Consider the following 18,340-nt stretch of genomic DNA (forward strand, 5'->3'; position numbering starts at 1 on the left):
TTTAGTGCAAATGCCAACAAAATGAAAAAGACCAGTTATGTGTTTGTATAATTATGGAAATAATTTTGGCATAAAAGACCCCCAAAGGTTTCAGGAATCCCTTAGGGGTCCATGGACCCCACTTTGAGAACCACTGGCATATAACATTACGTAATATCTACCCGACTAACTCCCTATATTTCTCTTATCTTCTTTCCCTTGTTTATGAGATGATGGGGCAGAAATGTTTTTATTTTGCTCTCTTAAAATAGGAATATGTAGCACTTCATCATTTTTTAAATAAGTAAGAAGGTATATCAGTTACACTAATGTTTTTTAATTTAAAACTTTATATTTGCTTTTAAGAACTGATTCTCACATTTCTCTGTTCAAGGAAGAGGAGGTGGTAGGCAAGGGTGAAGGCAGGATTGTTGGGGTAGTATCCAGTTGTGCAGATTCTGTTTCCTAACTTACAGATGAACATACCTGTTTTGTAAGTGAACTGATTTCTGTTCCTGGGCCCTAGGGTCATCTTTGCAGGAAGGGCCCAGCAGGGAAGATGAGTGTTTTCAGAAGGTTATAGTGTATGTATTGGCAGTCTTTAAAATAGAGGTGGAGAGAACATTTACTCTAAAATATTATAACATAAAAAAGCTGTCACCACTTTTTATTTGTGACATGTAACATACAACTCTTATCTGAGAAGACAGACTAAGGGATGTTAGGTTGCTGATTTTTTTAAAAACAACTTTAAGGAATATAAAATCACTACTGAGTATGGCAATAAAAGAAACAACATCTCAGAGCTTACTATATGCCAGGCATTGTTCTAAGATGCTATGTGCATTCTTACTAATTTAATGGTAGCATATTATCCTGATTTTTAAATGAAGAAATTGGGGTTTAGAGATGTTAGGTTACTTGCCCATGGTCACACAGCTAGTGAGTAGGGTTTGAACCTAGGTCTATCTAATTTGAGAGGAAGGATCATAGGATTTATCTAATTCAGACTCTTTGTTTGAGTCTGAGAGAGATGAAGTAACTTGCTCAGCTCACAACGAATTTGTTGTAGTATTTATGCTAGAGGGATTAAACATCTCTAGTGTCATATATGGTGTTTTAATTAAAGATTTAGGGTTTCACTACATTAAGAAGAATAGTTTATTAGTGACTTCCATTAAAAAACCCTTCAGTTTTCTTTTTGTATTTTTTACACCTTTACTTCTCAACAGATTATTAGATTTACTTCCAGTGACATGCATGTAATAGGTAAAGTCAGAAACTCATTTCAGTTGGACCATATTTGATGATTGTTACATTAAACACTAACAGAAACATTTTTACTTCTCTCAGTTTTGCTGTCACTTTGGGGTGTGTGTGTGATGATTTAGACACAGAGGATCCCAAATATGTATTTCATTACTTAAAAAAAACTTTAAATTATCACATATCTTAGTCATTGTAAGATTAATATGGGTCATAATCAGTGTAATTTTTATTTCTGATCATAATTTTAAAACAGTAGAATGTTTAATTTCTCTGATATTTTTTAGCATGAAATTTTAGTTTTAAAACAAGTTTCTATATTTTTCTAAAGAAACTTAGTTTTAGATAGAGAAAAAATTTAAATATTGCCTCTTTCTTCCCTAACAGGTTTCACCTTGCTTAAATGTCCTGTCACGATTGTTGTTTAGCAGTGACTCAGATGTATTAGCAGATGTGTGTTGGGCCCTTTCTTATCTCTCCGATGGACCCAATGATAAAATTCAAGCAGTTATCGATTCTGGAGTTTGTCGAAGATTGGTGGAACTTTTGATGTAACTATAATTTATAATTAATAACTATATGATTGTGAGTTTAGCAGTTAGAGTAATGGCCTTGTAAACATCTCGAGAATCACTATATACAGGAAGAGTTGAAAAGCTACTAACCCCACTTTGCAGAATAGCTGTAATACTGAAAATTCACCCTTAAACTTGTATCCTCTAGTTGGGACTAATCATTTTGTTAATGAATTTCATTAGCTTTAAGCTCTTAATGAATGAGAGGGACTTCATTCAACAAGTATGTATGGAATACCTGATACCTGCAAGAGTGTTGTGCAAGATGCTACTAAAGAAGTATAGGATATAGCTCCTGCTCTCACAGAATAAGTAATTTAGTTAATTGTCATTACAATAATTAATCTGTGTAAAAGATCATGTAGTGAAAATTATTTAGTATTTCACTTATATTAAAGATAATGTGTTTCTCTGTGCTGAGCTATTATTGCTACCTTCTTTGAAAAGAACAGATTTTCAATACAAGGAAGTTAAAAATTTCTAAGAGAACTTATTTTAAAAAGGTGTTATAATTTTTCCATCTCTTCCTTTAAAAAATGTATTGTCTTTCTTCCTTTCTTCTTTAGTCAAAAAGCCATTAAGTAAGCTCAAACAGGGTAGATGGCACAAAGAAGAGAGGTCTGATAAGGGCTTGTGGCCCCAGCATGAGGAGAGCATCTGAGGAGGGTAGACAGGCAGGTCTAATGAGGGGATCAGGGCCCATGCTTGAGGATGGCACCAACTAGACGGAGCAGACAAACAGGCTGGAGCAGGGGTGGGAGCCAGCACCTTGTGGCATAGCAGCCTGGCTGGATAATAGGAGCTAATTTCTTATTCTTGGAGAATGGATTTATAAATATGGGAAAGAAGAAAACCAGAAAAATCTTGTGATATTAAATTAGAGTTGGAGGTATCAATGTGAACTCATGGCTTTCAGCATTAAAGAGAAAGGTATGGAAACAAATATATATGTAAATGTGTGTGTATTTATGTTCTCTTAAAGAACCTGGGAGCCCTGACACATTTATACCAATAAGCTGAGTACACCAAATGCCCAGGTCTTGGTTTTTAAATACTGCTCTTCATTAACAGGAACCAGGATTCTTGGAGAAATGGCTGATTTGAGGGCTGACAGATAAAAAATAATATGAATTCAGAAAGTAATGACTGCTCAGAATGGATAAATGTTAAAAGGACACAGAAGCCCACTTGAAGGGACTCCTACTGTTCAAACCTGGGATGATTTTGATCATTGCAATACATTATAATAATATGTTAGAACTTATTAAATAAACTAGGAATCCATGAGTCCACACTAAAATAAGTAGATAGATCAATAGACAGAAAAGCCATGTAGTTGGAATGATAGTATTAGAAAATCATCCTTGGCAACAATACTAATAATTACTAATAATTCAGACACTAAACATCAAGAGATGCTAAAACTACTGGTGAAAGTGGGTTAAGGGATGGGATTTTACATAGTCTATAAGTATTTCCTCACAAAATATGAATTATAAAGGGAAAAATAGTAACATTAAAGTGGAGAAATCTGACAGACACCATCTTAAGCAACCAGAGTTCAGTGCCACTAATGGACAAAACAGATACCATATATGCTATCCAGTACTATTGTAATGAAAGGCTATAGCATTTGTGCTTCCAGCCAAGCTAATAACTTGGGTCTTAATCAAGAGGAAACATTGGACAAAACCAAATAACTGGCCTCTGATCAAAAAAAATGTCAAGATCATGAAAATCAATGAAAAACTAAGTACCTGTTATGAATTGAAAGAAAATGGAAAGGCATGACAACTGGGTGCAACACATGATCCTGGATTAGGTTCTTTATTATGGAGATAATTATGGGATAATTAGTGAAACTTGAATGGGCTTTCTGGGTAAAGAGTATATGGGATTTTTTTGGTACTATTTTTACAGATTTTCTGTAAATTTTAAATTCTGTAGTATGTAAGTTAATATTTTTATTATTTTAGGCACAATGATTATAAAGTTGTATCACCTGCATTAAGGGCAGTTGGTAATATTGTGACTGGTGATGATATTCAAACACAGGTGAGTTCAGACTTTCTGATATGAGTTAACATAAAGGGCTTTAAGAAGTTTATCATGTTTATACACTTGCTTACATGTTAATCAAGACTTTAGCATTAACATAATTATATAAGCACCTATAATGTAAGTATATTCTTGGTAATAAGTGACCAGACTCACATACATCTATGTGAAAGCACTATCCTAGACCTGTATCAGTGTGAAGAAGTACACACACACACACGCAAATCACCGTAGATAGTATATGTTTTTTGGGAGCTGATTGGCCAGTAAATGCTATAAAAATAAAAAAGAAATTAGTGTGCTAAGAAATCATCATAGAGTCCATTAAGGAATAGGAACTGAAGCTAGATCTTAAAAGTAAAGAACTCAAGTAGACTAGAAGAAATTCATGTGCCAGACATGTAGGAGGTATGTTTAAGAGGCATTAAACTTGACTAGAAAAGAAACTGTTAGTAAGAAGATGATTGATTATAAATAGGTTAGAAGTGGGGTTAGAAATGGAAAGGCCTTTTATAGTATGAAGGCCTAGATTATAAGAATGAAAGGAAAGATATCAAGGAAACACTTCCTAAATTGGTAATTAGCTATGTGTGTGAGATATCAAAAAAGATGTGACATCTGGATTGATGTCAGATCTGAGAGAGTTTTTCTAGAAACTTAAGCTCTGTAACACATTGGATTTTTTGTTTAACACCATATAGTAAGCTTTATATTCTAATCTAAATATTTTGTTTCATTTTTAATCTTTAAAAGTTCTATTTAGATACTTACCTTAATTATTAAACAGTTGATCCTTAGTAATTGATAGTTATTAATTTAAAACAGCTTTTTAGCCCGGCTGGCGTGGCTCAGTTATTGAGTGTTGACCTATGATCCGGGAGATCTTGGTTCGATTCCCGGTCAGGGCACATGCTCCGGTTGTGGGCTCAATCCCCAGTGGGGGATGTGCAGGAGGCAGCCAATCGATGACTGTCATCTTAGACGTTTCTGTCTCCCTCTCCCTGTCCCTTACTCTCTCTGAAATCAATAAAAACATACTTAAAATATAAAATAGCTCTTTAAATGAAAACGTCTCTTCTAAACATACATGATTTTCTACAGAATTTCGGTATTCGGCTTCATACGTTCTTCAAGTAAATTTAATGTAAATCATTGTGGGTATTTTGAAAATAGGAACATAATCTTGCCATATAATAAAGAATGTAAAAGAATTAAGCATAATATGCTTCTTTATGAAAAAAAGTGGAACAGTAAAATTTTTAAAAAAATCTTCACCCAAGGATATGCTTATTGATTTTAGAGAGAGGAGAAGGGAGAGAAAAAACCCACCATGGATATGACAGAACATTGACTGGTTGCCTTCCGTACATGTCCCTACTGGGGAACAAACCCGCAACCTTTCAGTATATAGGTCATCACTCCAACCAACTGAGCCACACTGGCCAGGGTGGAACAGTAAAATTTTTAATGAAACTAATAGACTTAGTTTTATATATTAAGGTTTCTTAACAGTTATGGAATTAGATACTTTCAAACTGTTTGATATAGATGGGGTGGTTGCTTTTTTATCAATTCATTTGGCAAAATAGAGAATGGGTCCTGACCAGTCACTAACCCTGTCTTCAAATAGTTATTTCAGTTGAACTTTGAGTGCATTTGTAATCTTGAAGGATACACCTTTGAGTGTCCTTCTTTGCATTTTAGTACATTGAGAACAGGGCACTTCACTGTACCAACATTAGAAAGGTTTTGGCAAATGGGAGGGTGGAAGACAGCAAGCAAGTGCCTTAAGTTTTACTTTGAGAGGAATTTCTTTTTCTTAATTTTTCAGAATGATTTTTGTATGTCTAAATAGTTCATTAGTTTATTTTTGTTTAGTTTTTTTGGGGTTTTTTGCTATAAAACTCTGTTTCCATTTCTAACTTTTATTTTTAGGTAATTCTGAATTGCTCTGCATTACCCTGTCTGTTACACTTACTGAGTAGCCCAAAGGAGTCAATCAGAAAAGAAGCCTGCTGGACTGTTTCTAACATTACTGCTGGAAATAGAGCTCAGATTCAGGTAAATACCTTTCAGATCTAAGAAAACAGGAAGATCTCAGGAGTTAGTTTGGAAAAAAGTCAGCATTTTATCAGTGATGTTTTTTAGTGAGTCACTGAAAAAGATTCTTAAAAGATTCTTGAAAAGTATTTTAAAAGTATTTTAAAGAACATAGCCTTTCCTCCTCTAAAATAATTACTTATTCTAATGAGGAATAGCAATTATATATATACATATATATACATATATATACATTTATATGCGTGTATATTTATAAAATTGTCCATCGCAGTGCCTGACACATAATGGTTAGTCTTTAAAAAAGGGATTGATTTTTGTTAGTTTTAAAAAAGTTAGGCAATGATCTTTCTCTCAAAACTAGTAAATAATGATTTATTAGGTCCCTATCAAACTCCCTGAGTCAGTAATTCCCTGGTCAATTGTCTGCCTTGTGTTTTATCATCTTTAAAATTTAAATTCTGCTAATATATTTTCCAGTCTTAAAAGGAAAGTATGCGAACTATTATTAAAAGATTAGAAATAAAATATTTCCAAAAGCCTTAGCATTTTAAAGCCATTGAGTTTAAAGATTCCACTCCTTACTAATATATGTAAACTGTATTTGCATTGATTTTGCTATATCAGTTTTTTCTCCTCAGTCTGTTATAGATGCAAATATTTTTCCTGTTTTGATTGAGATTCTTCAGAAAGCAGAGTTTCGCACCAGAAAAGAAGCAGCTTGGGCTATAACTAATGCAACATCAGGTGGCACTCCAGAACAAATAAGGTGTGATACAGATTTTTAAAAATTGTTTTTAAAATGTAAATGAGACTTTTACAAATTTAAAATAATACATACTTTTTATTTGTTTATAAAACTAAAACATTTCTATCCATTTAATAAGCATTTCTAATGTGAAGTCACTGTTATATCAGTTATACTATTCATTTACAGTGGTTTATTTTTTTCATATAAAGTATATTTAACATCATTCTCCTTGGCAGACTATGGAAAGTCAGAATTTAAAAATCTGAAAAAGAATAGTTTATGTTAATTTGCAAAATATACTGACATGGGCATTAAACATATCTTAGATCACTAAAATCATATACATGCAACTTTATTATGTAGAAATGGCCAATAAGTTTAAATATCTACTTATTTAAAATATAATTGAAATAGACATTTGTTTATATAATACTACTTTTCTAATCACTGTTAGCCTTATCTGTGGATAAGATCTTACTTCCATTTTTCTTTAGTAGTTTTTGTTTTTATGATAGCTTTATGAATCCAGCCCTTTTATTGTTTATTTGCTTGTTTCTTTTACTGACAACACAATTAGTAGGTACATGGGCTTTGAAATCAGCCTGCCTCCAAATCCTGCTCCTTCAGTAAAAGTTGTGACCTTGATAAAATCATTTAACCTCTAATCCACAGTTTCTTCATTTTTTAAATGGATTCATAATAGGGAGTACCTTATATAGTATCTTGACAGTTAAATGCAGTCCATACGTTTAAAGTGCTTAGCATGGTGCCTAAACAAGTTCTATACTAAGATTAGCTGCTACTATTATTTGTAATAATCATAATTTTTATTATCAATATTGGTTTCTAAGTCTCTTTTCATCTTGTGCTTTTACTCTTTTTCCCCCCACATAGCAAAGTTCCACTTTGCACTTCTGTGAAAGCCTGACTTCCTACAGAATCTTCTTGTTCTGAGGATCCCTCCAAGAAACTCAGGACTTTTTAAGTTTGTGAAGTGACTCTTTAGGAAGTATTTTCTAATGAATATTTGTTTGTTAATTTATAAAAGAAGAAGTCAGGCTACTATGCTATTTTACAAATCACAGGATTTTGAAATCTACCTATTGTGAGATCAGTTTATTATTGCCTTCATTTGTACCATTTTCCCGCTCTCTTGGATTCATATCTCTATATGTTAATGACATCCTTCTCTGCTTTTTATTTTCCATTCCACCTCTTTGCTTTAAATCAATATTTCCATTTCATTTGTGTCATGAATACAAGCAGTAATAAACAAGATCTTTCCTTTGTTCTGGCTTGTATTTTTTTTTTTTTAATGCTAATTTATTTTTATCTGCTTTGGGACCCAAAGTTTGTTTGGTTCACCTATAAACAGTTGTATTTTTAAAAATTTATTTCTATCATTATGTCTATTCAAGATATTGTTCCTTAAATTTATTAGTGTGAATCAGGTATCTAAACTCAGATTATTATTTTTCTAACCATTTCATTAATTCTGCCCATATATGGGAAGAGGTCTCTTAATCTCAGATTAGGTTTAGCCTGCATACCGCTAATACTGTGGTGTGTCTAATGCTGCCAGTTGTGTTGAATCATTTCAGTTATTGAGCACCAGTAGTGCATCAGGTGCTTTCACATCTTTTATCTCCTTTAACTTCATAACTCTATGAGATAGTTACTCATTCAACAAATATATTTGATGAGTTACAATATAGTATATGGCAAGTGAGTACTCCAGTAAAGGTATGTACATAAAAAAAAAAGAATGGAAACTTTTTTTGAATGCCTACTGTATTCTCACAGCACCCTCTGAGTTTGGTACTATTGTTATCCCCATTTTAAGATGGGGAAACTGAGGCACAGAGCAGTTAGTCAAAGTCACACATAAGGAGTGAAATTGGGATTTGAAGCCATGCAGTCTGACTTTAGAGCATATTTGTTTGTTTTTACCTTTAAGCTTAATATGTACTTTTTGCCAAGTGAACAAATCAATTACTTTATGGTATAGAGAATGGAAAAAGAGCTGAAAAGAACTAGAAAAGAACAAAGCATTATAAAAATGATTAATTTTTGTGAACATTATTTATTAAAATTATTCACATGGCCCATTTTGCTCCTAGAAGCCTTCTCTGCTTTCTGAAACAAAACAGATGTTTCAGAACATGAGCTATGATTATTTTTGTGGGAAATTTCCTGGTTTTATTTAGATGTCCCTCCTCCCTCTCCATTTCTACCTACCCCCCATATGACTGCTATGTGTGTACATAGGCCCACCCTTAAAAAACCCAAACCAAAACAAAAAACCCTCTAACTCACTTAGTGTTGATATGCCGTGCAAAAATAGGCCCAAATATCAGTTTGCTTGCTTGTCTTGCATGTATATTATAATATTTGTAATACTATCGTTAATTATGAGAACAGGGCAGTAAAAATGTTTTCAGGTTTCTATGTAAGTGAATATTTAATTGTTTTTAATGTTTGAGTTAATAGAAATACTTTTCTTAATTGTTTACATAACATTTCACTGAAGAATATTTTCATGTTGCCATAAACAATATTTAAGTCTTTTTTCAATGTCATTTCTCCCCATCTTTTTTTTTTTTTTTTTAATTACTCTGAAGGTATTTGGTAGCCTTAGGCTGCATTAAACCACTTTGTGACCTATTGACTGTTATGGACTCTAAAATAGTCCAGGTGGCTTTAAATGGACTTGAAAATATTTTGCGTCTTGGAGAACAAGAATCTAAGCAGAATGGGATGGGTATTAATCCATACTGTGCTCTCATTGAAGAAGCATATGGTAAGCAGACAGTTAAAAAATTATAATTACAGTCAATTCTTTTTTAAATTGAGATATAATTGATGTACAACATTTACATTGGTTTCAGGTGTGTACAATATGATTCAATATTTGTATATACTGTGAAATGATCACAATAAGTCTAGTTAACATCTGTGGCTGTATATAGTTATAAAAATTTTTTTTCTTGTGATGAGAACTTTTAAGATTTATTCTCTTAGCAGCTTTAAAATGTACAGTGTTACTAACTGTAGTCCCCATTCTGCACATTACATCTCATGCATTTATAACTGGAAGTTTGTACAGTTTGGCCCCTTCATCCATTTCGCCCACCCTCTGTCCCCTGCCTCTGGCAATCACCAATCTGTTCTCTGTATCTATAACCTCAGTTTTTGTTGTTGTTTTTTGTTTCTTTTAAAGATTCCACATAAGTGAGAAAGTATTTGTCTACATGATTTATTTTACTTAGCATAAGAACACTCAAGGTCCATCCATGTTGTTGCAGATGAACAAGATTTCCTTCTTTTTATGACTGAATAATATCCCATGTATATATACACATCACATTTCCATTCATCCATTGGTGGACACTTAAGTTGCTTCTATGCCTTTGCTATTGTAAATAATGCTGCACTGAAGATGGGGGTGTGTATATTTTTTTTAGTTAGTATTTTTGTTTTCTTCAGATAAATACCCAGAAGTGGAATTGCTGTGTCATGAGGCAGTTCTATTTTTAATTTTTTGAGGAAACATCATACTGTTTTTCCATAGCTGCTGTACCAATTTACATTCTCATCAGTAGTGCACAGAGGTTCTCTTTTCTCCACGTCCTTACTAACACTCTTATCTTTTTGATCTTATCTTTTTGATCTCTTATCTTTTTGATCAGCTATTCTAACAGGTGTGAGGTGATGCCTCATTGTGGTTTTTTTATTTCCCTGATGAGAGTGATGTTGAGCACCTTTTCATGTATCTGTTGGACATGTACCTGTATGTCTTCTTTGGCTAAATGTCTTTTCAGTTCATCTACCCATTTTTTAATTGTTTTTTTTTTTTTTTTTTTGCTGTTGGATACTAGCTCCTTGTCAGGTATATGATTTGCCAGTATTTTCTCCTCTATTCTGTAGATTACATTTTCATTTTGTTGATGGTTTACTTTGCTGTGCAGAAGCTTTTTAGTTTGATGTAGTCCTGCTTGTTTATTTTTTATTTTGGTATCAAAGACAAAAATATCATCACTAAGACTAATGTCAAGGAGGTAACATTGTGTTTTCTTCTAGGAGGTTTATGGTTTCAAGTCTTATGTTCAGGTCTTTAACTCATTTAGGGTTAGTTTTTATCTATGGTGAAAGATAGTGGTTCATTTTCATTTTTTTTGCATGTGGTTGTCCAGTTTTCCCAGCACCATTTATTGAAGGGACTGTTCTTTCCCCATTATATTCTTGGCTTTTTTTGGGTTGTAACTTAATTTAACCATATATGTGGGGGCTGTATTCTGTTCCATTAAGGTTTGTTTTTATGCCGATACCATACTGTTTTGATTATTATAGCTTTGTAATACAGTTTGAAATCAGAGAGTATGTTCTTTTTTTCTCAAGATTGATTTGGCTATTGGGGGGTCTTTTGTGGTTCCATACAATTTTTAGGATTGTTCATTCTACTTCTGTGAAAACTGCCATTGGAATTTTTATAGAGATTGCACTGAATCTGTAGATTCCTTTGGGTACTATGGACATTTTAACAATACTAATTCTCTTGATCCATGAGCACAGAATATCTTTCCACTTATTTCTGTTTTTCAGTTCCTTTCATCATAGTTTTCAGTGTACAGGTCTCTCACTTCTTTGGTTAAATTTATTCTAGAGTCTTTTGGATGCAATTATAAAAGGGATTGTTTTCTGAATTTCTTTTTCGAATAGTTTATTAGTGTATAGAATAGAAGCACAACAAATTTTTACTTATTGATTTTGTATACTGAAGGTTTGTTGAATTCATTAATTCTAACAGTGTTTTGGTTGTGTCTAGGATTTTGTATGTGTAATATCAAGTCATTACAAATATTGGCAGTTTTGCTTTTTCCTTTCTGAATTGACTGCCTTTTATTTCTTTTTATTGCCTAATTGCTCTAGCTAGGACTTCCAATACTATGTTGAATTAAAGTGGTAAGAATGGACACCCTTGTCTTGTTCCTGAGCTTAGAGGGAAAACTTTCAGCTTCCCACTGTTGCGTATGATGTTAGCTGTGGACTTGCCGTGTATGGCCTTTATTATGTTAACATACATCCCCTCTATACCCATTTTGTTTAGAGTTAGTCAGTTCTTAATTATCTTCCACAGGCATTTCTCCCACTCCAATTCCATAAAAATATTTGTGGAAAAGCAGTTTAATATTTTTAAAAGTATGTTTTAAAAGTTACCCTTCATTTTATTACCACAGCAATTTCTTTTCGGTATTTGCCTCCCTTTTTACTTCTTCCTTATGCACAAATACTTTGCAATGATATAACTGCAGTGCATGTGTAGATTTGTGTTCCACATTTCACCATTTTGGAGATATTTTATATTTCTATTTAACAACTTTTAATAGCCACATAATGTTATATTGAGTGAATATTAAAGGTCACTTTAGCCATATTGAGTGCAGTCTTAGCCATATTCTCATGGTTGATCACTAGTTTCTTTCCATTTTCTTTACCACTTTGCATATGCTAAAATAAGCATCTTTCTGAATATAATCTTTTCTGTTGAAATAATATCTTCAGGTAAATTTTTAGGAATACTGCTGCTGAGTTTTAGGCACAGACTTTTTAATCTTTTGGTATGTTTTCCATTTTGCTTTCCAAAGGCGTGTTACTTGACAATGTCACTGACATTGCATGAATGTACTCTATAACCTCTTGTGTTGTTGATTTTGCTGATTTAGCAGATGTAAAATGGTATCACCAAGTTACTTTTATGTGTCTCTTGTTTTATTTCATGTAGAAAGTGGTGTGTATTTTCCATGTTAGTGTATTTCTTCATCTGAATTGCATGTTTATTATACTTTGTCCAATTACTTGTCTCTTTTTTGCTAATAACTTGAATTAATTTCATTTTACAGTTTAATATGGCTTTTTTCCCATTTTTTTACCTTTTTATTTTAATAAGACAAATCATGTTCATTTATATTTAATAAATGACTCAATCTAATCTTCTGTTCCTTCAAAGTTTACAAAGTCATTCTCCCTGTAGAGATTTGATGAATTGTTTAATTGGCTCTCTCTCTCTCTCTCTCTCTATATATATATAGCCAATTAAAAAAAATATATATAGCCAGTAAAAAAAAAAAAAATATATATATATATATATATATATATATATAGCCAATAAAAAAAAAATATATATATATATATATATATATTTTTTAATTGATTTTTAAAGAGAGAGGAAGGAGCGGTGGGGGAGAGAAAGAGAAACATTGATGTGAGAGCATAACATCAATTTGCTGCCTCCTGCACACCCCCTACCTGGGATGGAGCCCGCAACCTGGGCATGTGCTCTGACCAGGAATGGAACTGGTGACCTTTTTGGTGCCTGGGATGACGCCCAACAAGCTGAGCCACACCAGACAGGGCTTGGCTAGATGTTTCTGACTGGATTCTTAAAACATTTAACTTAACTCACATGGAATTTATTTCAGGATAAGACATGAATCTAAGTTGATTTTTTCCCCCTTTAAATGTATTTCTATTAAATATTCAGTTCTGTCTTAAGTACCATTATATTATATGGTTGATTCAAGCTTTTATTTATGATGCTTAAACCAAGCCTGTGATATTACCTTGCCTTTATTTCAAATTGTATAATGTCATTACTTAGGACATTACATAATTATAAGATACTAATCACTGATTTAAGAATATTTCCTTACTACAGTAATTATTTTGACCCAAAGTTACAGTAGAGGTTGGGCTATTCTATGATTGTGTATAGATATGACTACTTTGCTAATTCTTTTGATTCTCTCATAATATAATTGAAGAGGTTTATCTGTAATTAAATGAAAAATATTTTCAGCATCACCCAGACTTATGTGTAGATTTCTTTTTCTTGTGAGCTATACATTCTCCTATCAAAATGGGCTTTTCCAGTTTCATTTATTTAGGTTGTAAATTACACAGTAGCTGTATTGAATTTGCAAATACTACTCATTACATTTGATGCTCTCTGGCTTATTCTGTGAGAGAATGTATGTGTTAGTTTGAACATTTTACTTTTTTCATCTGTTTTTGTTTTGCTGCTTTCCATTTTTGTGCTTTTTGTTTAGCATAATTACTCTGGAAAGGACCTGTGGAGTTGCATAATCTAAAACTGTCATTTTAAAATTGAGAAACTAAACTGCTGAGGAACCAAACTTATTTGGGAAAAATCACACAGCTAGCAGAGTGGAGTCTGTGATCTTACTTCCAGTCATTGTGTTACTTTCTCTTACCACACTGCCCCATACTTTCATTTTTGAAGTAAAAGACATGAGTGTTTGCTATCAGTATGTGCAAAAATTAGGTAAAAATAACAGTCCTATTGCCAGTGGACATGCTGTTGACATGATGCATGCTATTTTTTCATTATTTTGATTTAAATATATGTTGAAACTTGAGTAACATTTTTGTATAATATGCTTTGAATAACAGGTCTAGATAAAATTGAATTTCTGCAAAGCCATGAAAATCAAGAAATTTACCAAAAGGCTTTTGACCTGATCGAACATTACTTTGGTGTAGATGATGATGACCCCAGCATTGTACCTCAGGTGGATGAAAACCAGCAACAGTTTGTATTTCAGCAGCAGGAAGCACCAATGGAAGGGTTTCAACTTTAACTTGGTGGCAGAAAAAAATTAATGGCTAAAAAGGATAGCTTCAGATATCTCCTCTTTGTTACCATGTCAGTAGGAATGTTTGATGTGTTTTTATGTAGAAAAGAAGATGATGCATTTTTAAAAGCAAAACAAAACAAAAGTTCCCGTTCAGCTGCAACCTTTCAGTATAGCTTTGTGTTTATTTTGATGTGCCTATATATATGTCTTTTATTGTTTTGTCTATTTCTTAACCTACTATGAACAATGAAATGCATTATAAAGTTATTTAATAACTTAAGGTTGAAAAGGAGAACTTTGGTAAAGTATGGTTCTGAGTTTTTTTCTCGCATTTGGAGACTGCATATTAGCAGTACAGATATTTATAATTGCATTTTGGCAGTAAGTCTGACAGGCCCAACCTCTACTAAATCTACCTCTATCTTGAAGCAGAAACAAAACAAAAGGCTTCAGAAGCATTAAATAGTGTAAAAGCTAAATTCAAATGTGAAAATAATCTATTACTTTAAATTATAAATCACTGTGCTGTAGGTTATACTGTGCAAAAAAATTACAACAGAAAAAAGCTATAAAATTTATTTATAAAACACATTAGAAATATTGTACTGATAATCAATTAAAATGTGACGATTGTGAAGAGAGAAGCTGTTCTTCATGATGAGCACATTAAAATGATTATGCAACATTAAATATTTGTGTTTTTAACATATAAATGCTATTATATTGGTATATTTTGTATTTTGACCAAATGTGCTACCATTTTTGAAATAGTGTTTTATAATTTTTCACGCTTCATTTTAAAAAGCATCATTTTAAGGGATGCCATCATGAATCTAAAGTAGTGCTGCATAGCAAAAATAATACTGTAATTCTTTCTCTGATTTTTCAGAGCAGTAATTGGAAAGTTTCATTTTCTTTTTAGTAATGAATTTAGGTACTTGAAGGGCAAAGTTATCCTGAAGAAGTCACCTTGATATGTGCTAGTTTATTAAATATACTTATGTTTGGACACTAAAAGATGATGTTTATGGAAACTGCTAAGGATTCTTTAATATAGTTGAAATCTATATTAGGATTTTTTTTTTTTAATACTCAGAAGATCATACTGCTGTTATCAATCAGTGTATTTAAAATTACATTTGTATCAGATTGGTCAACATAATGTATGTGTTTCATGTATTAAAGGCAAAACCTCTTCAAACAAACTTGAAGAAAAGTTTCAATAGAAAAATTATACATATATTTATTTATGGATACATATATATGTATGTGTCTGTGTATTATTCTCACAGTACTATACTTGGTAGAGTTTTCTAAGCAGATATGGTACTGTTGAACTCAGTTTTTTTCATTTATAGTTATATTCAGGCTATTTACATTTCCAATTATATAACTAAAATATTTAAAAGTTAGTTTACAACTGTTTTAAGATGGGAACTAAAGCATTTTTGATATGATTCATAGTCTATTCTGTAAAGAAAGATTTCATTTATGATAGCATTTATAATGTTTCTGCTGGAAATCAGAGGCATGTTACAAGAAGAAAATATATATATGAGTACTTTTAAATAGTATGATACTTTGTAAATTATAATGAAACTAAGCTTTTGGCAAGACACTTAAAACCTACAGCTCTAAAGTACAGGTTTAAATGGTGTCCATAATGCTGACTATCTGCCAAACCTCTTTTATATTAAGTAAAGGATTGTATCTGTGCCCTTTTTATTGTAGTGGAAGTTACGAAGTTTAGTATAAAAAGTTTCTTTTGCATTATGTATGTTCGAAAGAACAGGGTAGTTATATTAAAGATTAGCAAATTGATGGTGAATTTATCAGATAAACACTTTTTGTGGTATAGATGATTCTAAGTATAAGGTGACAGGGTATTCCACTCTTTCTATTCAGTTGAACTTAATGCAGCATAATTCATAAACTAACCAGCTGTGCCTGCTTTTATTTTGAGGACCCTGTAATCACATTAATAAATCTCTAAACGAAGTCTTTCAAACAAATAGTTCTTATAGAAGGAAAAATAATACATATGTTTGTGCACATGCACACACATAGAGGAGGATCTGTGAAGGGAGGATTTTAAAAATTTTGCCAGTATAATAAACATATCTCTAAGTACAGATATTAACTATATTTTATGCATTCAAATACAAAATTACATTTGATTTCATGGACCTGTTACATGGGTATTTGATTAGACTTGAATGCAAGGGACAGTAATAGTTGGGATCAGCTATTGGTGCGGTGATGACTTTATTGAACGAAGACTAGCAAATTCTTTGTTCTCAAACTTTTTTTTCAATGTGGCTACTTTTTTCAAGTGTACTATTTAAAATGCTTCAAAATGTGTTTTCATTAATCTTCACTGACCCTTGTGGGTAAAAAAATGTTTTAACTTCTTTTCCTAAGGTTCATTATATTTAAATCCGAGAGAAGCTGTGCCAAAAAAAAAAAATTCAAACATGTAAAGGGGACACATGCAACATTAATGCAAAAATCTAGAAAATACTTGAAAGAGTCCTTTACATTTATTTAAGTAAATTTGGTGTTTTGTCTTAATTTGAATTTTTACTAGTTAATCTATGCAATTGTGCTTACTTGTTTTATATTTGTAAGTACTTGACTCACTGGACTGTTTTTTGTTTGTTTGTTTTTAATATAAGTTTTCTTTCTAAAGATGTTCCTAGGACTTAATTCTTAGTGTCATTTTATTCACTTACTGGTAGTTTCAGAACAAGCAAGCAAAAAAACACAACACAAAAAAAACAAAGTAATAAAATCTCTTGGTAACAGTAAAACCTGTTTGCAGTTAAAGCTTGATTTGTTTGATAAAGGACTAAAAGAAGCATACCTTTGCCTTCATATCTTTCCTCTCTTAAGAAGGAGCATTATGGAAAAAGTATGATAACAAAGTCTTAGTGGATTTTTGTTCCTGTTCTAAATTCAGCAGTCTGCTGGCTACTTTGTGAAACAGAGATCCAAGTATTGTTAACCTTTACTCACTTCAGTTCATAGCATTACTGTTTTATGAAATGTGACATATTAGGAGACAATATGCTAGGGCTCTAAAAGGATAATGTATTAAGTTCTGGTTGGGGAGTGGGGGATGAAGGGGGGACATTGTTGCCTAACTAAATCAACATTTGAGCAGTATGCAATATAATATGTTACAGCACTCTATTAAAAATAATAAAATACTATTTTACAATTGCATTTATGTATGTGTGTATTTCATTTATTCTTAGATTATATGTATATCCTAGCAGAGCAAAAACAGATGCCATCATTGATTAATATTCCACCCACTTTCTAAAACCAGTAAGACAAAAGTTTGTATGAAGCAGTATGTTGCTTTTATTTTAGAATCTATATATTTTGCTATAATAGGAAAAATGTCTAATATATTTTTGTCTCTCAAGCCTTGGCAATTACTGGACATTCATAGTTTTAACTGAGATTATTTTTTCCTATTCTGTTATTTAATACAATACAATGGGTTTATTTAGAAATTGGAGGGTTTAACTTTCTTACAGTACTCTGGAACGTAAGGCCACAGAGTAGCCAAGCCTAGGCCCCCCTAACCTAGTGTTTTTATCTTTCACCACCACATTTTTTGCTTTGGATGATTTCATTTCCTTCAGTATTTGAAACTATGTTAATCACAGAGTAGTGAAAGTAATTGGATGAGTTATTTTCAGTGTACAGTGTTTCTAGTCTGCAATTTTAATGGCAAATGAATTACTGAAAATGAATGAAGATACAATGTACATGCCAAAAAACAGACTTCAGTGTGCAGTGGAGTTAAACTTCCCAGAAATCCCTAAATATATCCTTTAATGAGGTGTTTGCTTAATTTTATACATGTTCTCTAATTTCCTTTCATATTTGAACAATTGACTAAGTTAAATAAACACATGATCCCTCCCTCCTTTTAGCACATCTAATGGTTTTTTTAAAAAATCCTCACCCGAGAATATGTTTTTCAT

General features: G+C 32.1%; 1 protein-coding gene across 1 annotated transcript in view; it reads left to right on the forward strand.

Annotated features, from left to right (window-relative positions):
- The window catches only part of KPNA5 (karyopherin subunit alpha 5), a 41,704-nt gene extending 24,137 nt beyond the window's left edge, over positions 1-17,567 (forward strand). Inside the window, exons 9-14 of the mRNA XM_016198703.2 lie at positions 1,633-1,796; positions 3,797-3,875; positions 5,814-5,939; positions 6,578-6,705; positions 9,309-9,487; positions 14,158-17,567. Of these exons, the coding sequence (XP_016054189.1) occupies positions 1,633-1,796; positions 3,797-3,875; positions 5,814-5,939; positions 6,578-6,705; positions 9,309-9,487; positions 14,158-14,345 (864 nt within the window). The 3' untranslated portion in view covers positions 14,346-17,567. The remainder of the gene's footprint in view (positions 1-1,632; positions 1,797-3,796; positions 3,876-5,813; positions 5,940-6,577; positions 6,706-9,308; positions 9,488-14,157) is intronic.
- Positions 17,568-18,340: the final 773 nt, after the last annotated feature.

This window comes from Miniopterus natalensis, chromosome 5, assembly GCF_054644295.1.
Source record: "Miniopterus natalensis isolate mMinNat1 chromosome 5, mMinNat1.hap1, whole genome shotgun sequence".
Lineage (NCBI taxonomy): Eukaryota > Metazoa > Chordata > Mammalia > Chiroptera > Miniopteridae > Miniopterus > Miniopterus natalensis.